The sequence below is a fragment of the Cupressus sempervirens genome, chromosome 4 (assembly GCF_028749045.1).
Source record: "Cupressus sempervirens isolate cs-2001-9-10 chromosome 4, ASM2874904v1, whole genome shotgun sequence".
NCBI lineage: Eukaryota > Viridiplantae > Streptophyta > Pinopsida > Cupressales > Cupressaceae > Cupressus > Cupressus sempervirens.
Window position 1 is genome coordinate 578399958 of NC_143121.1, and position 23084 is coordinate 578423041.

General features: G+C 34.4%; 2 protein-coding genes across 2 annotated transcripts in view; one reads left to right on the forward strand and one right to left on the reverse strand.

The window, feature by feature from the left end:
- LOC149562522 (uncharacterized) overlaps positions 1–3427 on the forward strand; it is a 48101-nt gene extending 44674 nt beyond the window's left edge. Inside the window, exons 7-9 of the mRNA XM_089826000.1 lie at positions 2115–2201; positions 2415–2555; positions 2848–3427. Coding sequence (XP_089682126.1) covers positions 2115–2201; positions 2415–2555; positions 2848–3171 — 552 coding nt within the window. The 3' untranslated portion in view covers positions 3172–3427. The remainder of the gene's footprint in view (positions 1–2114; positions 2202–2414; positions 2556–2847) is intronic.
- LOC149562523 (uncharacterized) overlaps positions 1–4420 on the reverse strand; it is a 45504-nt gene extending 41084 nt beyond the window's left edge. Inside the window, exon 1 of the mRNA XM_089826001.1 lies at positions 4214–4420. Coding sequence (XP_089682127.1) covers positions 4214–4352 — 139 coding nt within the window. The 5' untranslated portion in view covers positions 4353–4420. The remainder of the gene's footprint in view (positions 1–4213) is intronic.
- Between the last annotated feature and the right edge of the window lie 18664 nt (positions 4421–23084).

The following is a 23084-nucleotide window of genomic DNA, read 5'->3' on the forward strand; positions in this document are numbered from 1 at the left end:
TCCTCGGCTCATCCTAAGCTCGGCATGAACTGAATTGCTTGGCATAGACTCTATTCTCTTTTGCCTGGCTCAGCTTCTATAATACTCAGCATATATTGTTCTGCTCGACAATGTTGGTGTGTACTCGGCTCTAATTATTACTCGGTTGTAATTGGATAAGTACACAACTCCATATATTTGCTTGGCCCATTATGATGGCTCGGTCGCAGTGATGACTGACCAACTTTGCCTAGAAAATGACTTAAGTGTTTGACACTAATAGACAACTTTGCCTTAGGGATCAACAAGATTTGTCTTTAAGCTATCTTTACTACAACTTCAGGCAGTTCTCTTTGGCAGCGACAAAACAAAAATCAATCATGTGGAATGTTGTGTGACAAGTGACACCCCCTTGGAATCCAACTTTGGAGCATTCTCATTTTGGAACACTTCTGCAATGGATAACTTGTCTGACAGATCACTCAACAAAGTCGTTATCTTGTGCAGCAATATGGTTATTTTGAATAGTATGGGAGCTAACTTGGGTAACAAATATGGCCTCTTGTGTAGCAAGTTTATTAGCTTGACCATCAAGGCTTTAACTTACATAACAAAGCATTAGCATGCACAATAAAGCCAACATCTTGTGTAGCAAAACAAATTATCATTAATGAATGTTTATCTTGTGCAATGACTCCAAATCATTTGAAAAACGCATAACTGTGCAAGAGTTCTTAAATATATCAATATCAAATAATTAATTCATTTCACCATTTTTGACTCGTAAAACAATCAATTCATCTACACTAATTATAATTTAAGACTGAAATCACCTAACAAATGTATTTATGGAAATGAGGGTTGTTTGGTTAGTTTACAGTTTCAAAAAGCTTGTTTTATGTACAACAGTTAACATTTCTAGGGCTCATCAAGATATGAAGTGGATTAGGAGGTACGTAGCCAAAAAACAAAATTCAAACGTAGATTTGTTTGTTGAACTACTGTATCGTACGAGTGCTAGATTTATGCCAATTTTTCATCAAGTTTGGGAAGTTTTCTATGATATTCCCTTAAGAGCTGCACGAAGAAGAAGAGTGACTTCAGAAACAAAGGCATCCAAAGACTGATGCTCAAGTCTGCTGCCTCTGGTATTTTTATACAAAGATTCAAGATTGTTAGCTAGGGATATTTACACCTAGGACAATATTCATGATTCATGGCGGTGTAGCATTCCTCTTGATCCTGTTGTTGAAGCAAATTACAAGCATAACAAAGCAAGGAAGCCCGGACACTGTCCCAAAATCAATCTGCAGTGTCTTTATTGATGGGAATAGCCTTTCTGTAATTATTGTTGAGACCTCTTGTTTCCGATTTTATCTATATCGGCCACTTGTCGATGGAGCTGGGGATAGAAGTGCTTGTCATAGATTACTTTATACTGTTGAGAGAGGTTTGTCACAATTATTAAAGAAAGCCTATGACTAAATTTTTGGCAAATGACCTATCATCTTTTTTCAAAGTCGATTCTATTCAAGTTTTTACTACCTTTGATATGGTTGTTATTGGCATTTACACATACAGGTCAAATAGTAACATGCCAAAAGTAGGCTGCAGATGTTTTCACACCTCATCTTTTTCTGCATATTCCAGCAGCTGCTTTGCTAGACAATGTCAAAACTTGTCCCTATTTGCAATCTTAAACATCATGGTCGTCTTACACACTTGGAAAACTGTGATTAATCACAAGCAATCACTAGTTACTCTTTTATCACACTATTTCCTGAGATTTTTTTGAGTTACTCAAAGAGTGTTGTGTGTTTAAAAGTCCTATCCAATTTTTATAATTATCATTTTTACAATATATAATATTTCCTTACATGTATGCACTATATTCGGCATGAAATAAGATAAAGACCATTAGTTTTAGTCTTTTTCCTGCTTTTACCAATCTTACTTCCTGAATTCCTGGGATCTTGCTAAATCTCTTGTGCTAAAATTTCATTTATAGGCAGCAACAAATTAATTCCATGTGAATGGAATGCTACCATGGTAAAAATTAACCAAATTAACTCCCAACTCATCATTAAATATCGTCAGAACTGAGCATTTTGATTATGTTTGGAAAATATGTGCAGGCTGCTTATAAAGTTGGGAGATATTCTGTCAGTGCAACTGCCATAGAGCAGTCCATCCTATGTCGCCAGACAGCACGTCCTGCACAAGTGACTTTCTTTTACCCTTATTGACTGCTGCTCAATTTGTTCTATGTGGTGTTTTTGAGTTCACTCAAGCAGCTCACATGTAATAGCACCAAGCTGTTCACTCAAGTAGTGCACATGCAATAGCACCATAGCACCAGACCCTAAGCTTATAGGTGTAACAAATCTAATTTTATATGGCTAATATTTATATTTCTGTGTTAAAAAAAATTGAAGTGGCTCCAAAGACTCCTTTCTGCGGGAACAAGGTTGAAAGCTGGAGAGGAACGCCGCACATTTGGACGAATATTTGGTCTTCATGCTCCTGAACCCCTTGTTTGGTTTGCCATTTGTAGTGGAGGATTCTCTGATCCTGCGGTATATATCCTTATTTCAAAAGCTACATGTGATCCTATTTTTATTGCGGTGTAGTCTGCTTTAGAGTACAAAGGATAAGTTTGAAATCTGGATAATTTTTTGAAGCTCATACCTTTTCTTCCATGAAACATTCTTCTCATACTTGTTCGCTCTGTTTTATTGAAAATAATATCTCTTTCTAAGAAATAATATAGTTGCTTTATCTCTATGTATGATTTAGAAAATATCACCAATTGATACAACAAATGTGCATAAAGTGCCTATTATTGCGACTAACAAAATTTCTATGCAGCTCCGTGTCTATACAGAAAAGAATGTCATCAATGAGCTTGAAATAGCCAAAAGGGAATTTCTGGGAGCAAGCATCGGTATCCAGAATAATAGGAAGGTCTCTGTACCAAAACTTATTGAATGCTATGCAAAAGAAGCAGGAATGGGTTCTGGAGGCATGCTTGATTGGTTATGTCAAAATGTGGATGATACACAACGGAAGGCTATTAAAGCATTGCTTGAAAAAAATCCTCAGAAGACAGCAGCCCACTGTATAGAATGGTTGCCATATAATTACAGTTTTAGATACATATTTGCTAAGGATCTAGTCATAAAGCCGGCATGATCCCCTTGTTTTTTCCGGTACTTTTAGCGTTTCAAATAGCTTGCAGGACTGCCCAAAATGTGGCTTATAATTAAAATGCTTTATAATTTATTTCAGTGTAACTAGTCCGTTGTTCTTTTCATCAATGTAAGGAAGCCAACATTCTTCTGGAAGGGGAAAACATTCCAATAAAGAATGAGTTCATCTTTCACAAAATTTTCAAATAAATGAAAGCACTTAGGTGTATAGGTTGGTCCTTATGTCTATTTAAATAAAACATGCTTCTCAGAGACATTGGCCTTAATTTAAGATGATCAAGACATTTCTTTATACGCAACTATTGATAGAAAACAATGGTATTTTGCACAGTAAATAGAGATACAAGAGAATCAGAAGATTCTGGAATGATCAACTCTCTGTAGTCAATAGAATTTTCAGATAAATACAGTGGGTGTAATTATTTGTGGATTGAGCTACAAACATTGGCGATGGCATCTAACAAAAATATTTTTCTTCTTCTATGCTTTACTTCATGGTGCTAGACAAGATTCAACTGAATATAAATTGGCACATGTAACATCTTCCTCAATTTGATGAACCATTAAGCTTTGCACGCCAATTACAGAAAAACAATAACAATAACAATAAATAAAAATTTCAATAAATTTTTTAAAGGTACTCAAATATAATTGTGTTTAGCTATTAAATTATAAAATCTTAAAATGAAATTTACATTTGGACAATTTCAACCAAAACTAATAAAAACTATTAAAAACAACGCTAACATGCACAAATCACAGGAAGATTGCTTAAGTCATTAGGTTTTTTTTTGGACAGCGAACATGATTATCAGAGATGAATGATGTATTTTTTTCCATTCTCACTTTTAAATAATATTATAGCAAATGTCACATTATTTCTCAACAATTTGCATCGATGAATGAGGAAACAGTTATTTTATACGCAAATCCAATAATGCGGTCCCTGTTCTAAAATGCAGTCTAAATTTCTTGGGAACTATGAAATTCAATGAATTTTGCACTGATTAAAGCTTCAACATTACCTTCAATGATACATGCCACATCTGCACTACATGATTGGGAAAATATGTTGCATCTGTAGAAATATGGGAAACCTGACATGCTAACTAATAAACCAGAGCAGGTTAAAACACGGAAGATTGTCATTCCGCATACAAACATGGCTGGAACACATATTTTACGAGAACCTTAAAAACTGTAATTTAATATAGAAATCGTAAATGCTGATTTTAAGCAGAACTTTGAAAAAGGAACTTTAATGTAGATATTATAAATGTTGATTTTAATGACTTTTTAATGGGTTGTCATGCCCAAAATTTCCAAGACAGAACACAATTATATTTAAAAAAATAAAATAAAAAATCATATTATTATCATTAAGATTATTATTAGGATTAATCTTTACTGACTTAAATCAATTCGATGTCTCTTGACTAGGCTTTTCAATTTACCAAAAATTACTCATGTCTAAGTTTTTTTTCTTTCCCTTTTTAACTACGCTACTCTTAGATAACCCTAATATTTTATTTAACACGGTACTTAATTTTCATTAAATGATATACATATTAAATCAATCTTCCGAGCATGTCCCAACTTAACATAATATTTATTATGATATTAATAATAATAATAATATTTTATGATCATCAATATTACTAATTAAAATTACCTATACCTACCATTCTTAATATACATCTTTTATTTAAACGTCTAACAATATGAATATTTATTGACATATTAAATTTACTATATTTACTAATAACGTATAATTAATTATTTGAAATTAATTCCTTCCGTACCTCACTAATTCTTAATTGCATGATCCCATAACATAAATGATTAGTTCAAAACTCGAATACGAATCAATGCCTTAACATAATTTGTTAACTTAAATGTGATTAAACTCTAGAATTCTAAGTCTTAAAAAATATTGTTCCTAACTACTCTTTCCAACCCAAACATAATTATTCTAACCAACCGGCAAAATTCCAGTGGTATGAAGTGTCATGCCCAGTTTACAGGGCAAAAATACAACTAATTTTTTATTTTTATTTTTTATTTTTTGTATTTAAATTGTTGATCATTATTCACCACTCAAATACTGAACTAAAATACTATTTACCAAACTTTTAATAATATTTAGAGATCATGCCATCATGATTTAATGAAAGGCACACATAATTGTATGCAAGCCCATGCGAGAAAATTTCAGTTCTATTATCCACTATAGCCATTATACTTAATTAAAATGTTTAGTTATATGCTTATTTAATAATTTGATAATCTTTCTGGGAGGGCTTCACCAAGCTACCAACCACTTTAATTATTACCATTATATATGTATACATACTTATCCTTAAATAAAATAATTGTTCAAATAACCCTTACAACCCTTGACCACTAGGAATTCTAACCATCTTATTAATAGGTTCGAGTAACCTAAGGGCCAAATTGATTATCCGTATGGATCTCCCTCCTAAATTTTGGTATGACTCAGCGCATTAATTCTAATACCCAATCTAGAGATAACCCTTAAAGAAGTATAACGAGAATTATGTCTTCTCATGCCTTAACTGACAAGGTAATGCTAGCACTGGCAAACTTAGGGTTACTTTCTTGAGAAGTCCCTATGTACTCTAGTAAGGATTGAGATCGCCACTTGTTGGCCACATCAGGTCTAAGTTAAACTGATACATAGGTTCCCCATTAAACATTACCTATAATTTATCGAGATCATTGATCGTAGCATGTGAGGTAAATTGATTGCAACATGTGTTTCATCACGAATATACATGTGTACGATAATTTTCAATATCTTTATATTTGAATGACTTTAACTAAAATTTTATTTAGTTTAAATATATAAAGAATAATATATTTCCATATATCACGTGTTACTATAGTTAACCATACTTACCATTAACCAAAACACAAGACCCAATCTACTATCTAGATCACTTGAATTACTAACAAATTAAAAAAATACTCTTTACTTATTTTATTTTTAAATTTTATTTCATTAATCATTAACAATCTTTTTATTTCCTTTAAAAAGAAAACACACTATCTACTTAATCATTATCAAACACTATCCCCTTAACCAACATAACTACTTTCTACCTCAATATGCAATACTCCCAAACTAATAATAATAATGACTAGCCTATGTGTGAGAACTAACTTATTACTAAATCTTATTTTATTATTATATTTTTTTTCACTCAACAATATTCCTACACTAAACTCCTATCCCTAGCGCTAATTTCTAACTCATAGCCTAACCATGCTTCCCATCACTTGGCTTACCTTTTTCCCAGGCGCCATGGAGAGTAGCATATCTCTACTTTTATGGCATGTGCAAAATTTACTTGGCCCATACTCCAAGCAGCCACTTGCCTTCCCAATGCGTGAGCTAGATTAAGAGGATGAGTGGGGAGATTTAAAAATATTTTAAGACAACCTTTTTACTCTCCCAAGGAATGGACGCCTACCCTAGGTAATTCTGACTTGAACAGACATATTCATACCCTTTTTGTACTTAATTCTTCCCCACTTTTCCCTCCAACACTTAGCTCTCTCTCTCCTTCCTAGGCATGAGTGTGGAAATTCAGATTTTTTTTTGTTTAGCTTAAATTGATTTGACAATTGCTAGCACCTAAGGGAAAATATAAGTCATGATCCCCAAGGTAGACAAGAGTACCTTTCCTCTTCCCCACACATAGCCGCCTAGTGGGGCCCTCTGCCACATTTTGTTTGTGCATGGAGACTTTATTGTGTTTGATCATGAAGCAGGGTCACCTAGGTATAGCAAGTTGATAAGTAAGTGTTAATATTTTATTAAACTTTTCTTGTTTTGGAGTGATAGTGACTTGAGTCATGTGACCTACATGAGCCCCTATTGCAATTAATAAGATCAAGTTTTTGTTATAATAAAACATGTCATTTAGGTAGTTGGGTCCTCTAATATTGATGCACTTGATTTTAGGGAATATTTTTTGATTATTTTAATCTCTGTATTAGGGGAAAGATTTTATTTACCTTTCCCATATATTTTCCAGAGAGGAAAATTGACATCTACAGCAAGCCTTTTCAAGTCTTGGTCAGAATGTTTATTTTTCTCACACCACTGTTTGTTGTGATACTTGAATTCTATTCATGAATTTGTAAATGAACACATTAGTTCGATAGAGTAGAAATTTCTCCTAACAACTAGTTGGGATTTGAAACCCGAATGACTAAATGATGATACCTATGCAAGGAACTATCAAATATGGTGATTTTCTTTCTACTTGTGGATGCACAGTTTAAGATTCTTTCAATACAACATATAAATCTTTATATGAAAATAACCATCTCTTCTCAATGTATCCTTTCTCATAATATTGATGAAATTTACATGTATCTACCAATCATTTACGAGTATTCCAAGGAGAAACAATAACATGCATATTTTTCTTTCATAATACATCAAATTTGACATGAAAGTTTTCATTACTAAAAAGCAGATGTATACCACCTATCAACCCTTCCTTTCACAATTCCTAATGGTAACAATAATACCAATATATTCTACAATTCATACCATTGCTTTCATAACACATTAAAAAAAAATTTAAATGATTATTCCTCTACGAGTAACATATATGTTGAACTTCTCCAATTCTTCCCTCTACATATTCACATGGTAACAGTGATACAATTTCTTTACATCACATTGAAAACTTGAACATCTTGAAACATGAACATTGAGCACATTGAGAAATCTTGAACATTGAACATTCTTTACACTGTTGGGATCTTCTCCTCTTGACAAGGGAGAAACCTAATACTTTGTGGCATGTATCTTCACAAGACCTGCACATAACACACACAAATAGGAACCATGGAGGCTCACCTCCCAACCTAGGCCTCAAGGAGACCACCCACCGAGCAAGGGAAACAAGGACCAAACAGGTTACACACATACATCACAAAATTTTGCACGAATACACAACACCAAACACAATCAACACCCTTCCATAGCTGGCACAATGATTCACCATTGGAATCATAAAACGTTGGGTGAAGGTGGGCTCTTCAAGGAGGAGAAATTCTAACAACGTAAATATCATATTGCCAATGCATTTTGCCTCTCAAGGCCACCACAACATAAACAACATATTGCCACTGCATTGCCTCTCAAGGCCTTCAAAACAACCATCTTCTCCTCATCCACCAAACCTCCTTATACCTCCCAACAACAAGATTCATGGCCATGATGGAGCCCATGCTCCATGATAATAACAAACCTCATCATGAGGTAAAAGCAAAAAGATTTCTTTCTCACCTGCAATGTCAAGCCCAACTTGTGCCCTTCACCCAAGGCTTCTCTACCCTCCCAAGGGTGAGTGAAGCCTTCACACCCATAATCACAATCAACACTCACATTCAACTAGAAACAACAACAAAACAAATGAAGAACAACAAAACAAAACCAAGAAAGGATCTCCAAAAGCACAAAACACATTCTCTTCTTCCCAACACAATGACAAGCTCATAACACAAGATTAACAATGCAATGCATACTCCATTGATAACTTTTCACACTTGCATATTTTCTTATCCATACTAAAGAAAAGGAATAAAAGAACATGTTTGAGCCACCAACCTTGGTCCAAGCTAGGGTAAGGATAGTTGTAGTAGAGCTCCCTTGATTTCCCTCCAAAACTTAGTTGTCTCTAAAATTAGAGAGTGGGTGAACACCCCACTAGTTTGGCCAAAACCCTCTAATAAAGCCTTCCCACTAACTTATTTTAGCAAAAACACTATACCACTACTTCTTACAAACTTGTCTCCTCTAACTTTTCTATTTTTGACTTAGTGGGAACATGGAAGGAAACACATGTGACAAGTCCATTTTCGAAATGGTGGAAGAATGCATGGGTAAAGGGGCCCCCTAGGTTGTCTAGGCACTCACATGATCAAAATTAGGTCCCTAACTTGATATACTATCACGGGGTTAGCTTATTTCAACATAAAAGGCACTTTGGGACCACCTAATGACCCGTTGAAGCCCTAGGCAAATCCAAATTCGAATTTCCTATGATCATGACCCATCCTAACACTCTCTCCCAAATGGGTGTACTTAAGCATTAATTTGAAAAGAAGGGAGAGGACCAAGATTGAGTAACCTTGAGGTCAACACTATAGGTGACATGTCATCAACACATAGACTATACAAGTGTCAAGTGACACACATAAAAATACATTACATTTTCCTTGCCATGCCCTTATTGCACTCAGGTTATGATTAAACATATTCACAAGCAAGAAAGCAACCATACAATTACGAAGAAAATTACTTTCACAATGAGGCTTTTGAACCTTCCAAAGGTTCGCCTTGGTTAACTGTGTTCACAGGCTTTGGAACTTGTTTCCCCCAAGAATTTCCATGGTTCCACTTCCTCCACAATAAACTCAAGCATCAGTAGTCCAAGGAGTCATATAACATGTATAACGTATATGCATATAGTGAAAACCATAATTCAAGTAAATTTTCCTGTTTATTCCCATTTAAATCATCCAAGATGTTAGAATAACAAATCTGCATAACATAAGCCGTCAAATTAATATCTATCTACATATCACATTAAATCATCATGATCAAATTAACATTTATCTTCATATTACATTAAGTCATAATTAACAAATTATTATTTATCTGCATTTAAATCATAAATCAACATGTAAAAATATTACATCCTACAATATCCATTCCTATCATAGTAGTTAAATTCATTAGTCATCAATATGATTTATCAACAAATGGAGCCTGATATAAAAGTGTGTCAAGTGCTATTATGGAATCAAATTGGGGCCTTGCACCACATTTTATCCTCTTAGATCAATTATCCCTCACAAAATTACTTAAAATATTCAATCATCATAGAGAGGTAAGCATAATAGAGTTAGGAGTATAACTCATAGAAACACTCAACTAGCTAGGATGTAACATAATGATGTCAACATATGTTCAAATTCCATCATCAAGTGAAAGAACTACATCCTATGTTTCCAATATACTTTGAATAATAAACATTAGCATTTTATTACCATCCAATATTCTTATCTTGCAAACACTTCTTCGTCTAATGAAATTTCCATATGCAATTTGTAGTGATTCTATTTTTTTTTGCCCAAGTAACCATATGCATATTCATACAAGTAAACACTATCTAGGAAAATTTTAGCATTTGGTTACCATCTTTATATTATTAATTCATAGCTTCCATAATGGTACAAATCAACACCTTTCTAAGGAAACTCCCTCATGAACTCATATGTATCCAGAAATAACTGTAGAGTACCTAAAATATAATTTAAATAATGGCATCTCATCATCATAGTATGGGTTCAATTTCCATTTCCCAAAACATTTATTCGGAGATAAATCAACTAGGATAACTGTTCATAAGACACACACACATAAACCTAAGTGGAGAATATAGTTTCAAAATATGTTTGATCATTACATACACGTAAAATTGGGTCCTTAGTACATTTTATAATTATAAACACTACTGAAATAAGACATATTCCTTCTAAGTTTTAAATATCCAAATCTCGAATATCTACAAAGCAAGTAGCCTTACCATTTCTTCAAAATTTAAATTTTCTAATTGAAATGATTTAGAACATGAAATGGAAATCATTAATCTCATAAATTAGGTCCTAATGTGTGGGCCATTGAAATGCATATATTAGCATGATAAACCTTATAGTCTCAAAAGTGTACCATAATGTTGAACTAGAAGTATCACAATACAAATGTATCATCTATGCCATGACAGTCTGGGGTGAGGCCTCACATGAAGTCATCCTATACTAGTTGTTTGAATCAATTTGTTATAACGGATGTTCTAAGGTCAACATAAATAGGATGTACCAAATTTTCATGCGGCTATCCAATATCGATCTTTACACATTTAACAAGATGAATCCTGAGACATAAAATGTTAAGATCTTAGCGACATACCTTATTTATATATTAATAAAGTTTTCACACTAGATTATTTATAAGGAAATAACTAACATAGGTTCCTAATCTACTTCCTAACCTCTACTAACCCATACATTATTATCTCACCTTTCCCCCTAAACATAAATTTATTTATTTAAGATTGGTACTTAATTAACCCATGTCCTAACACCACCCCCTATACCTCTAATTCTATCCTCTACATATGAAATAAACCAAACAATTTCTAAAAAAATAAACTTATCTTAAAGCTCTAAGAACTATCCCTTCCAACACTACTAGTATTTACTACCTAATCATCAACTAGCACTTTAACTGAATTGCTAACATATGACTCATAATATTATATTAATTCTAATACTCGCACATTCTTTTCAACATACTTAATTAACCTTGACTATTGATTTTGAGCCCATTAATATAATATTAACACTATTTTATATCCTAACATCTACCCTTGATCCTAATCCACACATGCCCTACCCCTTCCTTACTACTATTTTCAAAGCCTCCTTCTAAAAAAAATAAAATCGCATGCTTAAACATGGGGTCTCTTTTTAAAAAAAATTCTCATGCATAAACATGAGGTCACATGTCCCCCCCCCCCCCAACCCTATCCAAAGATGTTTAATTAAATTACATCTCTGCACTTTTCAGAAAAAGGGAATGTGGTAGCAAGTCTTATCAATATAAAACTTCCCTTGGAACCCGCACCCATACTTACTCTTTCCCTTCTCCCAAGTGCATGGGTTCATTATTCTAGGTGAGTGGAGGTTGGAAGAAAGTCTTTTTTAGAACTTTGCATTATTTCCAACACTCCTAGTTGGCCCTCCCTCAAGTGGGCACCTAAACACATAACAGGGCCCCCTTTACTTAGCCCAAGGTAGATATGAATGGGGACTGGGGTCTGACATCATGTCACATATGCTCCCATGCCAAAAATTCTTCATGCCTGCATCCAAGTCTATAAGGACAAGGCAACCACTTGGATGAGGCAAATACATTTAAAAAAAAATATTTGATTGGACTTATTATTTGGTAGAATCATTAGTAGTTGCTTTCCTATGTTTGTTTGTTTTTGTTTTTGGTTTTGAACATAGACTAATTATGTTATATGCATATTGTTTTATTTATTATTATTATGTTTGTACATGGTCTTATCATGATGTAAGAACATCAGACTCAAGACTGACACCATATTAATGGGGTGGTGATTTTAAAACTATTTATTTCTATCTTCTAAATTTGCAAGATATTATTATCTTATTCAGGCCTAATATTTTATTGTTTTATATTAACAAAAGACATTATTTGATTTGCTCATACATTTTCCAGAACACAATTTTGCACCTACAAGCCTCACTTGAAGTTTTTGTGCTAGTGCTTCCTTTCTCTTCTAATTCACCAAGTATATATATTGGCTTGAGATGATGAATTCTTTTTTTATGCTATCTATTTCATTTCTAATCTCATAAGTCTTAATGGTGTGTCTTGTTAGTTGTTATGAGTTTAACATCTCATTACATAGATTGTTTGGTTTCAGGGCCCATACTATCTAATCTTATCAATTGTATTACAAAATATTGCTTATTAGAAGACAATAATTTCAAATGCATGGAACGTTGACATCTAACACAGTTTATTATCGATACCTATTAAATCAAATTTATTGAATGCACATTCTACACCTATATATGATTTAAGACTGATCATATAATGCATCTAGTTATTCTTTGAGAATGGAGAATAATAGGATAACAAGATGCTAGTTCTATTTACATCTTACTAATGTCTACTATGATAAAAAAATCCATTTTCCCGATACATTCATATTCATGATAATGGATTTTCAACAACAATACAATGAAATTCTATCTTCTATTTCACCTTTAACATGCAACAAGCTTATCACAATTGAATATAAGATGCCAGACTCTTCTTGTCAACATTACATAGAGTAAATATCTCTATTTAAAGTGATACACAATCCTTCTAGTGACAAATGAATATGAGCTATATCAACACTCTTACAATCACAAATGAATACACATAACAAGATGGAGTTTGTTGCTCCATTATCAAACCAACTACAACAATATTTCCTCCTCTTATGCAATGAAATCTTCATGAGTTCCAAGTATCCAAGTGCATCAAAACCCTGTAAAGATCAAAATTATAGAACCATGGAGGCTCACCTCAAGGAGGCTACCCCCGCACTAGGGGAAAACAAGGCTCAACCGAGATACATTCAAACAAAACCACATTAACAAGAACCAACATGAATACCATAGTTTAGAAACACATTTACAATCCCCAACCAAGGCTTGCACAATGATTCACAAATGGAATCATAAACATTGGGTGAAGGTGGGCTCCTCAAGGAGCAGATTGCCATATCCTTGTGAAACAACAAATCTTGCAATTACAATATTCCAATAAGTCTTCCAAGAAACATGTTACAACAAGGCTATCAATAATCACATGCCTCAACAAGGCCATCACACTTACTTCTCTTCACATATCCTCACTTATACCTCCCATAGAACAGTAGAAAGGCATATGGCTTCAATTGAGCCCATACTCCATGAAAACTATCCCCTCTCCAAGAGGAGGATTTCTCAACTTCAATGTTGAGCCCAACTAACCCCTTCACCCCAAGGCTTCTCTTCCCTCCCAAGGGCGAGTGAAGCCTTCACACTCAACACAAAATTCAATCCACCACATTATCCCAAAGAAAAAAAAATCAAAAGAAAGTAAATCCAGCGTGCTCATTTACATACACAAGCAACTACAATCATACACCATATGCAAGACACATAAGTCCTATAAGAACACTCTTACAAATTTCCATCTTCAACTTTCATGAGATGAGAGAATCCATGGCATGAATCACTAGCCTCCTTTCAAGCTAATGGCTATGAAGTGGTGATGAAGAGCTTCCCTCCCTTGGTTTCCATGTTTTCTTTCCAAAACCCTATCTATCTCTACAATTAGAGAGTGGGTGAACAACCCCTATGTTTGGCACAAGCTCCCTAAAAGACCTCCACTTCCATCTTCACCTACCCCTCTTACACCCTTGTACCTTTCTACCAATAGGAACTTACTCAAGTGGAGGAATGTGGGCAGAAGTCATGTGACACTCTGATTTTCGAATTGGCTTGAAAATGACTAGTTTAGGGGGTCTCCTAAGTCCCCTAGGCCAACTTATGGTTATATTTAGACCCCCAACCTATACTACTACCATGTGGGTGACTGATTTTCACCAAAATAACACTTAGGGACCACTTTTAGGCTCTCTAAAGATCCCATCAAATTAATTTGAATTCCATCATGAAGGTGATTCATCCTAACACTCTCCAAGGTGGGTTAAAAAAAATTTCAAAATGGGATTAAGTTTAGGTTAAGTGACTTCATGCCCAAAAATCCTATATGACATGTCATTTACACGTAGATAACACAAGTGTCAAATGACACACACACACACACATTAAATACTTTACACATCATGATGACATGTTGGTACTTAATCATGATCTTTAAACTTATAACACCCATGCACAATCACATTACAAAATAAACACAATACAATGAGGTTTTGAATCTTCCAAAGATTCACCTTGGCTTTACCATGTTCACATAGGTTTGAACCTTGTTTCCTCGAATAATCTCCATGGTTCAACTTTCCTGCACGCTCAACTTAATGTTAGTAGCCCAATGAAATAATATAGAAGTACATGTATATAATTGTAGAATAATCCAATATCACTTAATTGCATTAACATATTGAGTTGACTTCCATCTAATTGTTTCCATAAAATATTCAAAACATTGAAATATCAAGATATGTATAACATTAATCTTTCTAATCATAACAAAATTACTGTTCTAAATACCATCACGATCCTTGTCTATCATAACAATGAAACACTAAAGTCATGTCTATTAAATCATTAAAACATGTAAAATGGATCCTAGTATATATGTCATAAGTGAAAATCACTATTGTGTAGACTTGTTACTAGTATCCTTTCAAATCAACTGACCAAGGTAATATTTCTAACAATGTCCTTTTTATCTCGTTACGAGGTGTGTGCACCCCTAGGGTTAATTTCTCATGCCATTGAATGTGTTCCAATTTATGTCATCATATTTTAAAACCAATCTACTAGTGCAACCATTATGTTTGTTATCATTGATCTATACTCATTGTTATTTCTTATGAGGGTGAATGTTAATTCATCTCCCCTAATTATTTAATAAATCATACCTTGAATCTCGTGACTAGGTTCTCAACTTGAACATGTTGAGTTTCATTTTCATGTGGTCCTATCTTATCGACCTAATGTTATTGGATAAGGTATCAACCTTACAATAATCAAAATCTACATCAGTCTCTAATAGGATCTCATAAATAATTGTTAATAACAAAAATGTCGATCATGACCTAATTAATTCCTAATCATATTCATTCCTTACAGTTTATAATAGGGTACGAGTGTGGGCCTTACATCCTCCCCCCTAGCTATCGACTTCCTCTTGGAAGTGTCTGTAATCAGGGACACAACTTCCATATATAGGGCTTACCTTGATCCGACATAATTGTCCCACTTAGGCCTTGCCTTAAGATCAACTCACATTCCTAATAGTTTTACATATAATCAAAATTTACATCAATCTTTAATAGGATCTCATATATCATTGTTAATAACAAAGATGTCGATCATGACCTAATTAATTCCTAATCATATTCATTCCTTACGGTTTATAATAGGGTACAATTTTGGGCCTTACATGGGTATTTAAGATAAATCAAAGTTTATACCAATTGTTAAGGGAAACAATCTTGTATTGAAGGTATTTTAATAGTTGTGATAAGAGTTGATTTAGTGTTTAGGCTTGTTAATTTAATATTCAATTTTTATTTACAATTATATACAATATTTATGAGTTAAAGTTGTTATAGTGATGAAGACTATTCATATTAAAATAGAATTTATAGAAAGCAATTAATCATGTGATATCATCAACTAAAGTTATAGATCTATCTTTTGTAGATTCAGTTGTCTTATCTTTATGTGGCCTTGCCAAGAGCTTTTATTTAATAACAAGTTTATAAAGGTATGTTTTCATTATTATGTTTATTTGGTGGAAGACATGTTGGTTAAGAGATTTGTTTGTTGTAATTTGATTGAAAAAGATCATTGTATGAAAGATATTGTTGCTACAGAATGTGTTCAATCATTATTTTGTCATTGATGTCAAACCTGCTATTTGTTGGAATGGCAATTGCTTATAAGATCCAAGCACTATCACTTAGTTGATTGATGAAGAATCAATAAGATTTAACAAAAGCACCTAAGGGAAAGGTTGAGTTATGGTTTTGTAATGAAGTGCAAAGATTAGTTAAGACAATGATAAAGTGATATATTGACAATATACTTGAAGATGAAGAGGTTGGCTACACTTAGAAACTATAGAAGAAGAAGTTGTAATATGACTGTCTGCAAAGCTTGATTAAATTCATCAGAGGGAGCTAAGCAAGCTAGTTCAAGCCGAGAAAATTTTCAATAGGAGCCGAGTGAAGATCAAGTGCTGAGTGAAGATCAAGTGCTGAGTAAAGATCAAGTGCTGAGTTATGTTCATGTGCCGAGTATCAGAAAGTCAATAAGTGCCAAGTTGCTGCATTATTTGAAAAGTCGAAGATTTGCCAAATTTGAGCCGACATGGTTGTTATCTAGAATTTTGTGAACCAGATAGAAGATAAGAATGATGAGCTAGTGGCACAAAACTCTATGTAAAACATTTTTGGCCGAATACAACTGGATTCTAGATGAAGTTTCTAGATAAAAATGAGATGTGGGATAGATACATTGTATCCTACCTAATCTATTGAAACCCTAAAGTTGGAGAGGGAGAATCGAGTGGGAAAATTATTCCAAATTTTTATTTAAGGAGTCATGATATCACGAAGCAAAAAGGTTGGTCAAGTATGAAAGCATGAAGTGCTGAAGAAGGTGCTAAGGAGGAAGAGAGCACAGCAACTTTGTTTCGATAGGTGACCACAGAGATGATTGCATTGGTATGATGAGCAATAAGACTCAAGGAGACAAAGCTTGAGAGGAAGACAAGCTGTCAGAGCCACAATGATTAAAGCCAAGCAAAAGATTGAACTGAAGTATGATATGAAATCTGCAAGATATGTTGTGAGTTGTATCAGATCAAAAGCCCTTATTGTTACTCGCTAGCAATTGTAATAGTTACTATAAATCCTATGGACTTAGGTTGGTTTAATAGCCATGTTGTAAATCCTTTAACAGGGTGGCATTCCAAGTGAATGTTCCAAAGTCCTTTGACCAAGCCCATTCCTAACAGTGTGGTGAAATCCTCTAACAAGGTCACATTTAACAGTGTGTTGTAAGCCTTTAACAGGGCATCACTTCAGAAGAGTGAAAATTGAGTAGCATGTTACTGGTGGTTTTTCCCAAATTGGGTTTCCACGTAAATCACTGTGTCATGTGTTGATCTTGCATGTTTTATTCCTACATGTTGATTTGCTGTAACTTGCTAAGATGGTTGTTTTAAGCTTGGATGCATGAATAGTTTAATGGGCTCACTATAATTAGTGAAAAAGTATTATTAGGGCATTTAGACCTTGGATAACTGATTAGTATTATTAGTATTATTAGGGCATTTAGACAATTGCACAAATAGTTTGATAGTTGTAATCTGATCAATATCAAATTACAATCTTTCTGTGTTTGAGAGGGGCAACTCCCTTGTATGATGTGGGTATTTAGGATTTTTGTGCACTTTTAACTAGAAAGTACATAAAAGAGAAAACATAAAAATAAAGAAATAGTAATAGAAGAAACCCCAATGGTATACCTAGAAATGCCAAATAGGATTTCACTGTGGATAACTGATTACAAGAGGTTCTGAGCACACAAATTTAATAATGATGAAATCCATATAACAAATTCCAACATACTAGCACATCCAAATCAAAATACCATGAGATGAATGTGCTTCTTTTCAACAATTACATGATCCACATTAATGCATAAAGGAATTATTAATTTAACACAGGATGAGTTAGTGACCATAGCTCAAAAGAACATTTTGGACATGAACAAATGCATTCTATTATATTTTTGAGAATATACAAACTCAAAATTCTATACATAATATGAAACTAAAATTCATTAGAAGTTTCTCTAAAAATTTCTCTATAGTTTCCGCTTTACAAATGCCCCCCCCCAAACTCCCAAATTTACAATGGGAAGCATTGTCTTTATAGGCTTCACTAAAATAGATACCTAAATTCCTAGGTTAATAAAAAACTCAGTTTTGTGTGGTTTGGAAAGGTTGATTAACTTAATAATTTTATGCAAAAATGATCAACTTCTTAACCTTTACCAAAAGTGAGAAAAGTCACTTGAAAATCTCACATTTGGGGAAGTTGAATAACTGATCTTAATGAAACACTTGCTGACTCTTTTCTTGATCCCAAAATCATTCATCCAACAACATCTTATCTTTAAGAAAGCCATTCTTTAACTATATTGAAGTCAACTTGACATCCTTCATTGGCATCTTCCACAACCTTTTCATAAAATTTTCTATACGGTGCTTATGCTTCCTTGAAATATTGTTAGCACAAATGAAATTGGAAAAGTCAAACACTTTCATTGTATATTTGTCCCATATCAATCAATATCCCCATTGTATTTTGGCATACATATCATGACATTATGTAACAATCAGTCAACCTATTATTATTTGCATTCAACCTCTTCTTGTTACAATATCACAACTTGACTGTATTGGGATTTGTGAACCCTCCTCTGATAAAGATTACAAGGCTATCAATGAAACAAACACAATGAACTTTGCCACCCCTTTTCAACTAAAATTTCAACCACTCTCCTCAAAGAGTTCAAGATTTTCTATTGATGAAATGATACAAGGCATGATGTAAGACAATTCACATAGGGCCCATTTGGTTGTTGGAATAGGAATTGACAAATGGGATTGGAAATTGGAATAGGAATTGGGAATCAGGATAGGAATTAGGACTTGCAATTCCATACTCATTTGGTTCACAAGGAATCTGATTGGGCATATTTTTATTTTATGTTTGGTTGTACAAAACTAGAATTGGAAATTGGTTAATTTTTCTCTTTAATAATTTTTTTATCTTAAAGAAGTTGATTTATTTTCCTTTTCATTTTATTGAGTGAAGTTAATTTATGAGGAGCTTGATTTTTTAAACATTTTTAATAAAATGGACATAATCATGAACAAGTTATAAATAGTAAAATACTCATGATACTAGTAGAATTTGTTCATCATTAATATACAAAATAATAAAAAAACTAGTCTTCATGATCACAAACAAGTTTTAAACAACAAAATAGTCATGTCATTACTAAAATTTGTCCACCATCTATATACAAAATCATTAAAAAAAGTAAAAATCTACAAGAGTTTCCTTGTCTTTAAACTACATTTACACACGATCCCAAAAAACTAGTATGATTATAACAATTACAAAACAAAGAATGCATCGTAGAAACATGATTTCGGCTTCGCCGAGAAAGCAATCTCAACGATAGTAGTAGTTTCTCAAGCTTTGCACATCTTGCACTCAGTATTTTTATCTCCTATAGATTTTGATGCGGTAGATGAAGGTGGGGCATCATCAACCCACTAAAAGAATCCACAACCATTGTACCCCTACATACGAAATCTACATTAGTGCTTACCACAATAATTAGTTCTTACAAAAAATGTAAACATAAAAAAAAAATAGTAACAAGCTTTCATCTATTTGGAAAACACAAAAATTTACACCCAAGATTACTCGTTGTATGTGAAGTCTTCATTGATACAGGGCTAGCACCACAGTCACACATTGGCAAAGTAGCCAAAGCCATCAACCCTATATAATCAAAACAAATTTCAAAAAATGAAAATAAATTTTATGTTAGCAATATGATATAATTTTACATACATTCATTACACAAGAATCCACATTCATTATCTTTTATGCATTTTGCTTTTTAAAGTTTAATGAATGATATGCAATGATTAAATTATATGCATCCTAATGACTACCTATGAATTTAACCACATATGACTAGCTAAAAGGCATTGATTTTGTTCATGCAAAGAATCAAAATACTATATTGTTTGAAATGTCCCTTTTTCTGATTTGATATGGTATTTCACACCTCTAATCAGATTTTCAAAATCAAACAACTGATATCACAAAGATCCACCAATTTCTCAATGAAAACCCAAATCGGGTATGCTGAAAATAATGCTAAAAGCTTCACAACTTCACAAATTATTAATAAATCTTAAAATGGAAATTTTTACAGAACTTTCAGCAGCAGAACAGCCTACAAATTGACATTTCCAGATCCGTATAGCCTTTACACAACAGCTCAAAAATGTAGGACAAAAACTATGCTCATCGGGCTCCCGAAATTAACACAAAAATGCTCGAAAACACCACAAAAACACTAATAAACTATCTCAGAAGTTTAATCACGTCCCAATACATATATTCAGCTCTATTTTAACAGCTTAAAGTCTGAAATACAACAGCAACCAAAACTAATATGAAATGCTCAACTGAAAACACCAAACTCATGCAAAAAACACACCCAAAAACCCACAAATCTACACTGTTCAGCACAAAGGCAAATTCTGTATGAGCATGCACATGGAATGGCTTCAAAATCCCATCCTTAGCCTTCCTGGAAACCTGCAAACTCCCGTTCTTGGGTCTCCCTGGAAACCTGCAAACTCCTGTTCTTGGGTCTCCTTCTCCACAGGTTTGGCAGCCTCTGAAGAATAACAAAGAATGAGTGAAAATCAAGTTCTGGCCTCTAACAATGAGTAACTTTCTCCTTTTAAAATAGAACCCCGACTCTTCAACTCCTCTCTGGTTACGTCTTATTCCCTAGTGGCTCTTCAACTTCTGCAAAGCATTTCGTCTTGTTCCTCCTTATCTCTTTATCCTCAATATAACATTAAATCGACCTTTTTAATATTTTGAGCCCAAGTCTCAAAGTCAATTTAATATTGCATGAAATAAGACTTCAATATTTTCTAATGTTCCAAAGGGAACATTACAAATCTCCCCTCCTTAAAATTGCTTGTCCTCAAGCAATTCGTACCAGGATCCCATACGAGTCTGTAGGCAGACCTGAAATCCAAACTGAAAATAATGTTGGCCAAATGGCGTAGCCAGATGTCCCCCTACAATCTATCAATCAACCGAATCCTTGGATCCCATATAACTCTCTCAAAAAACTCAGTACCTACACCTGTAAACTGCTCAACATTGATCAATACCAGGACCACAATAAAATCCTCATCCAACCAAAGATACAACCAACCAACACCTGAATCCTCGATCAACCCATACATCGTGTCAAACCTGTCGCCACCTGGATCCCAAAACAATCGAACCCCACATCCATTTTCTATATAGGGGTAAAAATACCTGGTAGCGTCTATAACACAACATCTCTCTACAACTTCCAGTAAACTCCCATGGATGTGATAACCAACCAAACCATCATGCCAACTGATACCATAGTCGTCCTGTAACCATGTATCCATAAGAAAACCTTGTGATAGAGAAGTAGCAAACCATGATGGATACATATCAACATGATGTACAACTACCAACTTTCCCTCCGAAGATATCGCCAAGGGAGTAGTATCACTAGCAGGAATCATGCCAATTACCGGCTCACCAACATCACACATGATCTCTGACACAACATCCCTAGTCTCTGCGCCATCAGTAGTAGAGACCACTACCATGTCAGGCATACCACAACAAACTGCTGCAGCACCCAACTTAATTGAACCTGATCCCAGTGGAAAAGAACCGGATATGCCAATGCTAGTGTCAAGGATGGATGCATCCCCATCTCCATTGTCTCTGACAATCTCTACCATGGACATCCTCGGATCACCAGACACCACACCCTGTGACTGTATAGAATCTGGTAAAGACTGCAGTCGTTCCAATTCCATGGTCACTTTAGCCAGATGCAATTGTGACTCCTCGAAAGCCAACTGTGTACTATCAAGAATCTTAGAAGTCACCCCGAGCTGCTGAGTAACCTTACTCACCTCATCTTCCTTGACCAACAATGCGTCATATGCTGCACTACCCCACTCCATAAGATGATCTCTGTCAGCTACCAACTGCATATAATTCTGTCTCAGAACCCGGATAGCCTCCCATAAAGAGTGGATCTCTGTCAAGGAAAAATAACTACCTCCCTGCTCAACACTAGTAGGAGAGCCCCATCCATAAGCTGCTAACAACTGACGAGCAGCATCGAAATGCTGACAATCGATGGCAATGTCACGCTTACTCACCCTCAGCTGACTAGACATATGATGGCGCTGGCTAGCTTGTCTCCTACAATCCTCTTCTGCCACACTATCCAAAAGAGTAGACTCAACATTACTGATTTTCAAAGTACTACCATCCCCACTCTGTGAATCAACTCCAAAGCTCATGTCAACATACAGAGCATCAAAAACTGTAGCATCGCTGTCCAACTCCTCTGTACCGAAAGAAACTGTCGGGGAGACTAAGTCCTCATAACTGTCCACTGCATCCGCTTGGATGTCATCAATGCCAATACAATCCTGGGACTCATCTGTAATCACTGACAACTCAGATGTGCCTAAATCATCATAAGCCCACTGCATCCTGAGTGGTCGACTAGAAATGCACACAACTCCCAACACCGGTGTATAGAAACTAATACCAACAACAAATAAGTTGCGGACACATGAAAGGACAACACCGTACAATCTGCTAATCAAATCTATGATAG